This window comes from Electrona antarctica, assembly GCF_951216825.1.
Source record: "Electrona antarctica genome assembly, chromosome: 11".
In the NCBI taxonomy this organism is placed as follows: Eukaryota; Metazoa; Chordata; class Actinopteri; order Myctophiformes; family Myctophidae; genus Electrona; species Electrona antarctica.
Window position 1 is genome coordinate 49,341,140 of NC_136792.1, and position 11,380 is coordinate 49,352,519.

Below are 11,380 nucleotides of genomic sequence, written 5' to 3' on the forward strand. Positions count from 1 at the left end.
CGACGGCATCAAGGCCCGCCAAAATACATTTTAGTCGAATAAATCACCTGTAGATTTAGTCGACTAAAATCTTATAATATTTAGTCCTAAAAGTAGACTAACACTAAAACCGGGTGACTAACATGTGACTAAAACTAAATGAAAACTATTCACTAAAACTAAAATAGAAATTTGCTGCCAAAAACAACACAGCTTCTTCACCGTGAGATCATCTGAGATTCTGATTCTGAATTAACTGTATGGCCAGTACAACTAGGTTGCCATGTTACAACGTATAAACATACAAAAATGGACCGAAATGTTAAGGTATTGGGACACATTGTTGCCTACACAACATCACAGGCAAAGATGACCTTAAAAACTATAGGCGTGAAGGCCTGAACATCTGCTGTATTTAGTATTCATATTAATACAACTTTATTTGTATAGCACCTTTCATGACATGAAATGGATGATTATCAAACACGTAGCTCAAATCACCTCAGACCGTACGTCTCAATCTCAGTTTAATATAGGCTTCAGAGGGTCTAAAATATGGAACTCCCTACCTTTACATCTATGGCAATATTGTCTTCTCATCAATTCAAGAAGGTTCTAAAATCATGCACTTCTCCTAACCACCAAGTACTTCCCATACGGTCTGCTAAATTAACCTGGTGTAGTCAATGTTCTGCTATAGCGGTTTTATTGTCTGACTTCTGTCTATTGTGCTTTTTTCTTCTTATACAGTATATTTTCGTCCTCTCACTGTCCCTGTATTTTATCTGTATTCTAATGTTTAAGATGTTCCATATGATGAAGTTTAAGATCTGCATGTTCAATATGATGAAGTTTTTTCTTTAAAAAAAACACATTTTTATTGACCTTGTGTATCATTTCCTAAATATTTTTGTATGTGAAAATAAACAAACAAACAAACAAATGCAGCTCAAGGTGCTTTACAGTAGCCTGGATCCAGCCCATAGACCCCGCCCACTCTCTGAGTGGACTGCAGTCTGATAATCAGGCTAGCTTTACAGAGCAATAATACAAAAGAAAAAGAAAAGCAAGGGCATAAAACAACACATAAGGCAATACAGTGAGGACATGAATGACAACAAGGATTTTAAAAGCTCAACTAAAAGCAAGAGTGAAGAAATAAATCTGTTGCTTTAAAAATGTTTACAGATCGGCGGCCTGTCGAAGGTATAGTGGGAGTTTGTACCACGCCGCCGGCCCGTAGAAGCAGAAAGCTGCTTCACCATGTTTCTTAGTGGCCATTGTTTTAGGCACATCGAGCATGTGTGTATACAAACTTTAGAAATCATCCCAAATGTGAGAAGTAAGGAACTGCTCTGTAATCCTATTGTGACTGACACTCCAATTAGTACGCTGTTGAAACCTGGTGTGTGTAGAGAATTAAACCTCTCCGTGTCTGTCCTCGCCTCTCAGTTAGCCTGCTGTTGATGACACACGCACGCACGCACGCACGCACGCACGCACGCACGCACGGTCACACTGCACTGATTAGCCTGTTGTTGAGGACACTCTGCGAGGACAAGTGTTGCAGCTTCAGGCTATGGCACGCAATAACTTAACCCGTCAACACCTGAAGCCCATTCTACAAAATGTCTTACAGTAGCTCTCAGTGGTGGAAACTAAGCACAGACGTATTATTTTGTACTTTACTTGAGTATTTCCAATTTCCAATTCACTGTACATTTATTTGAAAACTTTAGTTACTAGTTACTACTGGCGGAACAAGTCAATACCGGGCCAGGGCATTTACCCGGGCCCCTGGAGTCCCGGGCCCCTGGAGTCCCGGTCCCTGGAGTCCCGGGACTCTTGGGCCCCTGGAGTCCCGGGTCCCTGGAGTCCTGGGACTCTTGGGGCCCTGGAGTCCCGGGACTCTTGGGGCCCTGGAGTCCCGGGCCCCTGGAGTCCCGGTCCCTGGAGTCCTGGGACTCTTGGGGCCCTGGAGTCCCGGGACTCTTGGGGCCCTGGAGTCCCGGGCCCCTGGAGTCCCGGTCCCTGGAGTCCCGGGACTCTTGGGCCCCTGGAGTCCCGGGTCCCTGGAGTCCTGGGACTCTTGGGGCCCTGGAGTCCCGGGACTCTTGGGGCCCTGGAGTCCCGGGCCCCTGGAGTCCCGGTCCCTGGAGTCCTGGGACTCTTGGGCCCCAAGAGTCCCAGGACTCCAGGGGCCCCGGGCCCCTGGAGTCCAGGGACTCTTGGGCCCCTGGAGTCCCAGGACTCCAGGGGCCCGGGACTCCAGGGGCCCAAGAGTCCCAGGACTCCAGGGGCCCAAGAGTCCCAGGACTCCAGGGGCCCAAGAGTCCCAGGACTCCAGGGGCCCGGGACTCCAGGGGCCCAAGAGTCCCAGGACTCCAAGGGCCCGAGAGTCCCAGGACACCAGGGGCCCGGGACTCCAGGGGCCCAAGAGTCCCAGGACTCCAGGGGCCCGGGACTCCAGGGGCCCAAGAGTCCCGGGACTCCAGGGGCCCCTGGAGTCCAGGGACTCTTGGGCCCCTGGAGTCCCGGGACTCTCGGGCCCCTGGAGTCCCATGACTCTCGGGCCCCTGGAGTCCTGGGCCCCTGGAGTCCCATGACTCTCGGGCCCCTGGAGTCCTGGGCCCCTGGAGTCCCGGGCCCCTGGAGTCCCAGGGCTCTCGGGCCCTTGGAGTCCCGGGACTCTCGGGCCCCTGGAGTCCTGGGCCCCTGGAGTCCCGGGCCCCTGGAGTCCCGGGACTCTCGGGCCCCTGGAGTCCCGGGACTCTCGGGCACCATTGGGCGTCCCTGGAGTCCCAGGCCGGAGAACGTCAAAGTGTCGCTATACAAGCTCGACCGTGAGCTTGTAGATCGTCTATTTTCAAATGGCCGAAATGTGTTCAGGGCTGAAGTGGTTAATGTATGTTTTGTAATAATAATAATCAAAGTAACCTGTACTAACTAAAAGTTTTCAAATAAATGTAGTGGAGTAAACGTAAAATATTTGCCTCTGAGACGGGTGGAAGTAAAAGTATTGGAAATTGGAAATACTCAAGTACAAACACCTCAAAATGTACGAGCTTGTAGATCCGCTATATATTTTTTAAACGTCTTTAAAATGTGGCGCAAATCTTTGAATACTTTCAGAGCGAACGCTTTTAACTCAAATCTTTCATTCTGGGAGGGTCCCTGGAACAACATATTTTCAGATGGGAGTCCACAGCCAGATAATTCTGGGGGTCGGATCGGGAGCCAAAAAGCTTGATCGGGACATCCCTAGTATCCATATCATAGAAATGGACCCTTATGGGTCTGTAACTCAGAGAGTGTACAAATGGATGGTTCCATTTGTAAACTCTCAGAGTTAAATTAGCATTGATTTTACAATATAAATTGTGGTACCAGAGATAGAAATGCCATTAAATCGGGGGTCCGTGGCATAATGCGTGTGAAACTGGGGGTCCTTGAAATTAATATGTTTCGGAATCACTGCTGGAGCCGTAAAAATCCTCCCTTATCGGGGTCACTGGCATATGTTTTCAAATGGGGGGTCCGTGGCCTAATAAATGTTGATTTGGGGGTCCTTGACACGAAAAAGTTTGGGAACCACTGTTCTATAAAATATAAATACCGGATCGGGAAAAATTGGTATTAGGCAGATGTTCAAAATCAAATGATCAGAATCGGATCAGGAGCAAAACAAGGTGATCGGGACATCCCTGTAGTATAATATATTTAGTTACCTTCCAGCACTCACTGGATAGTGATTAGTGCCTGCATGGTGTCAGTGTCTGTATGAGTATTGTAATGGATGAGGACTCAGGGCTGGCGGTCTCCAGTGGGACCGAGTCTCCCAGGGCGTGTATGGATAGATATATAAAAGCATGCTTTTCTTCCAAACACGATCAGACTGATCAACACATGGAACACATGCAGTCACACTGACTATATAGTACCGAGATGATCTCTGGCTGCTGTGTGTATATACTGTGGAGTCTGGACCTCTGCTGGAGAGAAGACAACCAAAGCTATCCGCTGAGAACAGAGTGGAGTGGACGGTCGCTTCGTTTTGTGCTATACTGTCCAGGTGAAGAAGTGATCGGCTGGACATTTTTTTGGGAGGGGGGTCAGATTATGGTTTGACCTACAGATGGTGAAAGAAATCCCAAAGCTGCAACAAGATCATCATTCTGTGCCACACAGTAAGTCATCTTTTAGTTTCTTTCTTTCTTTCTTTCTTTCTTTCTTTTTTAAATCCCACGATTGTTGTAATAATATTTTTTATCTAATGTAATCCTGGGCGCTACACTCCCTCTGCCAACCTGGTGAGAGCAACGGACTGACCTTATGTTTCCTTCAGTGCATGAGGAGTCCAAGCCGCTTCTTTTCACCTGACAGGGGGGAGTTTGGGCTGACAAGGGGGAGGCAGTTTAGAGACCAGGATTAATTACTTATTATCAATTATGTTTTTTGTGAGGGTACCTACCCTAGGGGACACGGGGAGAACATATAGGGTACCTACCCTAATAATAATAATAATAAAACTTTATTTGTATAGCACCTTTCATGACATGAAATGCAGCTCAAAGTGCTTTACAGAGCAATGAAGAGAGAAAAAAAAGAAAAGAAAAGCAAGGCATAAACATTAAAAAACAAAAGCAGTAATGCAATACAGTGAGGACATGAATAACAAAAATAAATAAAAAACAAATCAATTAAAAGCAAGGGTGTAGAAGTGGGTCTTGAGCTGTGCTTTAAAAATGTCTACAGAGGCTGCCTGTCGAAGGTACAGTGGGGCTAGAGGACACGGGGAGAAGCATGTGAGGGTACCTACCCTAGGGGACACGGGGAGAACATGTGAGGGTACCTACCCTAGGGGACACGGTGAGAAAATGTGACGGTATGGGGTGGCGGGACATGGGGGAGCTCAGCCCCACATGGGGTCAGGAGCTCAGGACCCCACATGGGGGTGGTGGGGATCGCAAAATTATTTTGAGTCATCAAAAATATCTTACACACCTGAATAGAATTAAACAGAATAGTGAAATGCAATGTAAAAATGATTACAAATACATTTTTAACCATAATTGTTTTTTCTAGCAGCTTCTATTTTTGGTCAGGCCTGTTAGAGAGTGTATGTGGTGAAACTGAAGTGATATTAATACATTCCAAATATTATCACAGTATTCTGAGGCACCCCTGGGCCCTGGGCTTGCGTCAGGCACCCACTTTGAGAACCTCCTCCTCCCCTCTCCTCCCCATCCCCTCTCTTCAGATGTCTCATAGTTGTCTCATATCGGAGGTCTCAGTGGGGTCGTCGTGCTCTAAAGCCCCGCAGGTCAGCAGGGTCAGAGTTCAACTGGAGATGTGTTCTCTGTGGCAGCAGTTTGACCAGCTGGGCACCGAGATGATCGTCACCAAGGCTGGCAGGTATAGGCTCACCATGCCAACTTTGTATACTTTACTTGAGTATTTCCCATTTCCAGTACTTCTGCCCCATATCTCGGATCCAAATATTGTCCTTTTAAGGTGGCCTTACACTAGCCGATTTTTTTCAATCTGAAATCTGATAGCACCACACACTACAGGATAATCGGAGCGGGGCAGAGCAAATATCAAACATTCTTGATGTTGATCGAGCCGATCCCGATCGCGCTTTGAGCGGCCGGGCACCCCCCGAGCGTCAAAAATGCCCGATTATCGGCTAGTGTAAGGCCACCTTAACTTCGAAATTCGTTAAGGTGGCCTTACACACATTAAGTACATTTTCATGGCAATACCTTTGTACTTGTAAACGTATCAGTGGTGCTCAACCTTTTTCATGTCAAGGAGCCCCAGAATGATCTGTATTTGGCCGCCGACCCCCATCTTGAAAATAATGTTGTTCCAGAGACACCCGCAGAAGCAAATATTTGAGTTAAAAGCTTAACCCATTTTGGGCGGGAACCCCTTTTGGTGTTAGCATTATGTTATGCTTTAGCTATTGAAAAAATAGCAGATCTACAAGCTCATAGCTACGAGCTTGTAGGTCTGCTATTTTTGAAAATTCGAAGAACGACTGACATAGAAACATAGCTTTTTCAGAAAACTGTCAGGATGTAGAAGACATTTTTTGAATCTGATCTCAGGTCAAATGTAACCAATCGGAGTACTTGTCTTTGCAACAACAGGAGGATGTTCCCTACGTTCCAGGTCCGTATCTCAGGCATGGACCCGCAGGCTGAATACGTTCTGCTCATGGACTTTGTCCCTGTCGATGACAAGAGATACCGGTGAGTCACTGGGTGATTTTCTCTCTCTAGGTGGTCCTCAGACGAGCCCTCCATCGTCGCTTCCAGTCATCCCGGTTCTCCATACATCTGGCCAGCTCGTTGGTGCTTTGCGCTCCTGCGTCGTTCCCAAGTACATCCTATTACGACCCGGCCTATAGGGGAACCTAAGTCGCAACAACAAAATGGGACCCCCTCCTACCCAGTTCCCAATTCAGACAGGCCACACATGGTTCAAATCCTAAGACTTTAGGATTGCAATGAATTAGGCCTTACCGATCGATCAGGGTAAAGCAAAGCAAAGCAAAGTTACTATATTTACCCAGGGTATCTGGGCTAAGCTCAAGAACTTGTTTCCAGCCAGGCCCTGCTCATAGAACATTTCATAGTAGTGGTTCAATGCCTTGCTGAAGGGCACTTCAGCGGTGGTAATTTTAACGTGTCGGACCGCTGATTCGAACTGGCGACCTTCCGGTATCAAGACCGCTCCGCAATCCGTTCGGCCACCGCTGCCACCGCTGGGTGGGGACGGTAGCTTACAAACACAAAACATAACTCTTGCTCTTGACTAACGGAAGGAAACCAAAATACAAATCCCGCCTAACGAAACAAAAGACAAAGCAAATGATAAAAAGAGAGGTCACCCACCCCTACATTACATGTATCACAAGTAAGACGCGCGGACGCGGGAAGCGAACGCAGCTCGTAAATTGCAAAAACAACAATTAGAATAAATTACGTAATTTTTTAAGGTTTTTTTTAAGTTCTCTTTTGTTTTGTGTTTTTGTAAGTTTTTCCTTTTAAAGTTTTTCCTTTTGAAGTTTTTTTTTTAAGTTAAGTTTTTTTTAAGTTAAGTTTTGTGTTTTTTAAGATTTTTTTTAAGTTAAGTTTTTTTTTAAGTTAAGTTTTTTTTAAGTTTTTCCTTTTAAAGTTTTTCCTTATTAAGTTTTTTTTTTAAGTTAAGTTTTTTTTAAGTTAAGTTTTTTTTAAGTTAAGTTTTGTGTGTGTGTGTGTGCGTGCGTGCGTGTGTGTGTGTGTGCGTGCGTGCATGTGTGTGTGTTTTTTTGTGTGTGATACAGCTGCGCCCTCTGGTGGTGGGCGGGTGGTGTTACAGCGTGACACACAGACACACAGACACACAGACAGACAGACAGACATGATCTGCTGGGTCTCATAGTAAATGCTCACTGCGTTCGCAACAAAGCTAAAATACTACTACTCACACAAACTCACTCAATCACTACTCATCACATCATTCACCCCAGCTGTCCTCTATCAGTCACTCCACAAACACCACACTGAGGGGAAAAAGAGAGCAACACAGCAAACTACACATTATGACCCACAGGGTCAAAACAATCCACATAATTGTTAATGTGGGACGTCCTCGTGACCGGCGGTGCCCGTGTGTTGGTTCCCACAGCACCAGTTTGCTGGCAGGCAGCTCTTGTTTGACAGTGTCCTGCTATAGTCTCATTCTCCTGGCTGGCTGATACTTTCCGGCTCACCCTTTATTGGCATTCCATCATACAGATTCTTGTGTTGGTATAAACATCAATTTGACAGCACATTTTGATTTTGTTTTAGTTAGCAGTGGGTGACATGGAAAAATATAATAACACAATTCTTTTTCCAAGCACTATATGCACGATTCAAAGCGCTTTGGATGGCGCTATAATAATGCACATTTTGGGGGCACGGTGGCACAGTTGGTAGTGCTGTCGCCTCACAGCTAGAAGGTCCTGGGTTTGATTCCCGCTTGGGAAGCTGTGGGTGCTGGCGGTGTGTTTCCTCCTCCACGTCATCAGTGCCCATACCCGAGGCGGGGTTGGCGAAAGGGCCTTTCTGTGTGGAGTTTGCATGTTCTCCCCGTGTCCCCTAGGGTAGGTACCCTCACAAAAAACATGCAGTAATCCTGGTCTCTAAACTGCCTCCCCCTGGCCAGCCCGGGGCGCCTGATGGAGGGAAAAGGAACTGGTTGGAATAACGTGTTCCTTCTACGCGCTACGTCCAACCAGGGAAACCCCCCCTGTCAGGTGTAAAGGAGCAACTTGGACACTCAGGCATGAAGGAAGCATGAGTTCAAGTCCGTTGCTCTCCCCATGTCCCCCATATATGGGGACTAGGTTGGCGGAGGGTGTGTAGAGCCCAGGATCACATTAGATAATTGACACAGGGGTGAAAAATGGGTTACAAAATCATGGGATAAAAATGATAGGAAAAAAAAATCACATTTTTGTTCCCGTGTGCATCAGGTATGCGTTCCACAGCTCGTCGTGGCTGGTGGCGGGCCGGGGGGACGTGGCGGCTCCGGGCAGGATGCACTTCCACCCCGACTCTCCCGCCAGAGGAGCTCAGTGGATGAAACAGACCGTCTCCTTCGACGCTCTGAAGCTCACCAACAACCTGCTGGACGATAACGGACATGTCAGTACAGTCTGTCTGTCTGTCTGTCTGTCTGTCTGTCTGTCTGTCTGTCTGTCTGTCTGTCTGTCTGTCTGTCTGTCTGTCTGTCTGTCTGTCTGCCTGCCTGCCTGCCTGCCTGCCTGCCTGTCTGTCTGCCTGCCTGCCTGCCTGTCTGTCTGCCTGCCTGCCTGCCTGTCTGTCTGTCTGCCTGCCTGCCTGCCTGCCAGTGAGGGACATGGTACAGAGCAGTGGTTTTCTCTTTTCATATCAAGGTCCATTATTCATTCTCCATGTGAGCTTGTAGATTGGCTATCTTGTTGTTGAATGTTCCCTCCAGAATATAGGGATGCTGGGGTTTAAGTGTTTAAACGCCTAAGTTAAAGAATTATTTTCAATCGCTGTCCAAAATAAAATGCCCATATGTGGCGTATGAATCCGACAAGTTTCTTCAAGTACTTCTTGGAATAGTTTGTTTACTATTTATAATACATAAAACTGTATTATAAATCTCTAAGAGCTACACATCCTCCTTCGGACTAGGCCTATACTACAACAAATATTAGCAATTGCAAAAACACATCACACCCCCCCCCCCCCCCAACCCCACCCCAACTTCAAAGAAGTTTGAACTAGTGTTGTTGTATTGTGTAAATGTTCTCAAACTCCATGCATCAGTACCAGTGTTACTACATGTGTTCTAAATGGTAAATGAAAAATAGTGCATTTACATAGCGCCTTTATCCAAGGCGCTTTACATACATTGTTTATTACATTCACCCTTCACACACACATTCATACACCGATTTCGGCGGAAATAAACCATGCAAGTGTCTGTGTCTTGCTCAAGGACACTTCGACACTAACTCTGGGGGAGCCCGCGTTTGAACTGGCAACCTTACGGTTACCATCCGGCCACTCCACCCCTGAACTCCATTGCATCAGTACCAGTGTCACTGTGTTCTCTATGCAGATGATCCTGAACTCCATGCACCGCTACCAGCCTCGGTTCCATGTGGTCTACGTGGACCCGGGCCCAGACAGCCAGCTGCACGCTCACAGGAACTTCAGCTCCTTCTTCTTCCCAGAGACCCGTTTCATAGCGGTCACAGCCTACCAGAACCATCGGGTACGTACCGAGACAAACGTCATAGCGGTCACAGAACCATCTGGTACGTACAGAGACCCGCTTCATAGCGGTCACAGCCTACCAGAACCACCAGGTAGGGTAGAGAGAGATCCAATCTGTATATCCTCACGCTGCCATAGCTGGCTCACTCTTAAATCAGACTACAAGAAGACACTACACACTATTACATCATCACGCAGTATCAGTATAGTTCCCAAACACTGGTTCTGGACCTATCTTTGGGTAAATATTATTATTTATTATATTTTGAATATTATATAATGAATTGAATTAAATGCTATTCTCTTTTTTGTCTCTCTTTGTATTGTATCCCTCTCTCTCTTGGCCTGTCTGCCTCTCTCTCTTGGCCTGTCTGCCTCTCTCTCTCTTGGCCTGTCTGCCTCTCTCTCTCTTGGCCTGTCTGCCTCTCTCTCTCTTGGCCTGTCTGCCTCTCTCTCTCTTGGCCTGTCTGTCTCTCTCTCTCTTGGCCTGTCTGCCTCTCTCTCTCTTGGCCTGTCTGCCTCTCTCTCTCTTGGCCTATCTGCCTCTCTCTCTCTTGGCCTGTCTGTCTCTCTCTCTCTTGGCCTGTCTGTCTCTCTCTCTCTTGGCCTGTCTGCCTCTCTCTCTCTTGGCCTGTCTGTCTCTCTCTCTTGGCCTGTCTGCCTCTCTCTCTCTTGGCCTGTCTGTCTCACTCTCTCTTTGCCTGTCTGCCTCTCTCTCTCTTGGCCTGTCTGCCTATCTCTCTCTTGGCCTGTCTGTCTCTCTCTTGGCCTGTCTCTCTCTCTCTCTCTCACAGATCACCCAGTTGACCTGTCTGTCTGCCTCTCTCTCTCACAGATCACCCAGTTGAAGATAGCCAGCAATCCGTTTGCTAAAGGCTTCCGGACCACAGACCCCGAGGACTGGTGAGATCCATCATGACACAAGTATCTTACAGTAACAATACATTTCAAAACGTGTGTGTCTGTCTGAAAAAACAACTTTACAAATACGTAGTGCACTATAAAGTGTAAAGCATAAAGCATTGTGAAATGGACCTATTATAACTGAAGTCAAGTAAAAGTACCTCCAGATTTTACTCAAGCACTTTACTTGCGTATATTTACTTTACTTTAGTTAATGTTAACTGTCGGATCTTTACGTGGAAATGATGACACAGTTCTGCACGTGTGTGTGCGTGCGTGCGTGTGTGCGCGTGTGTGTGCGAGCGTGTGTGTGTGTGTGTGTGTGTGTGTGTGTGTGTGTGTGTGTGTGTGTGTGTCTTATCAACTGGAACACACCGATAAGAGTATGGCACTGAGCACGGCACGTTCCGTGATTAATGAACTTTGACCTCTGTGTACATGTACACTCAGCAGATTGTGTGTGTGTGTGTGTGTGTGTGTGTGTGTGTGTGTGTGTGTGTGTGTGTGTGTGTGTGTGTGTGTGTGTGTGCGCGCGTGTGTGTGCATGTGCAGGATGCATGGCAGTGGCAGCAGGTCTGTGACAGCATGGCATCCTCCACCAGAGGGCAGCATTTCACCGTGCAGCAGCTCCAACAAAGCAACACAACCAACCAGTGAGTGAGCCCTGCTGACACTATGCAGCCTGATGAAATAAGCCCCCCCCCCCCCCC

The 11,380-nt window shown here is 47.2% G+C and overlaps 1 protein-coding gene across 1 annotated transcript; it reads left to right on the forward strand.

The window, feature by feature from the left end:
* Window positions 1-2,581: 2,581 nt before the first annotated feature.
* LOC306932196 (T-box transcription factor TBX1-B) lies at window positions 2,582-10,674 on the forward strand (the record flags this gene model as incomplete). The annotated part of the gene is made up of 6 exons (XM_079513893.1): window positions 2,582-2,800; window positions 5,240-5,394; window positions 6,135-6,236; window positions 8,489-8,660; window positions 9,610-9,765; window positions 10,603-10,674. 6 exons carry the CDS (start codon window positions 2,582-2,584, stop codon window positions 10,672-10,674), a joined length of 876 nt encoding a protein of 291 aa, XP_079370019.1.
* Between the last annotated feature and the right edge of the window lie 706 nt (window positions 10,675-11,380).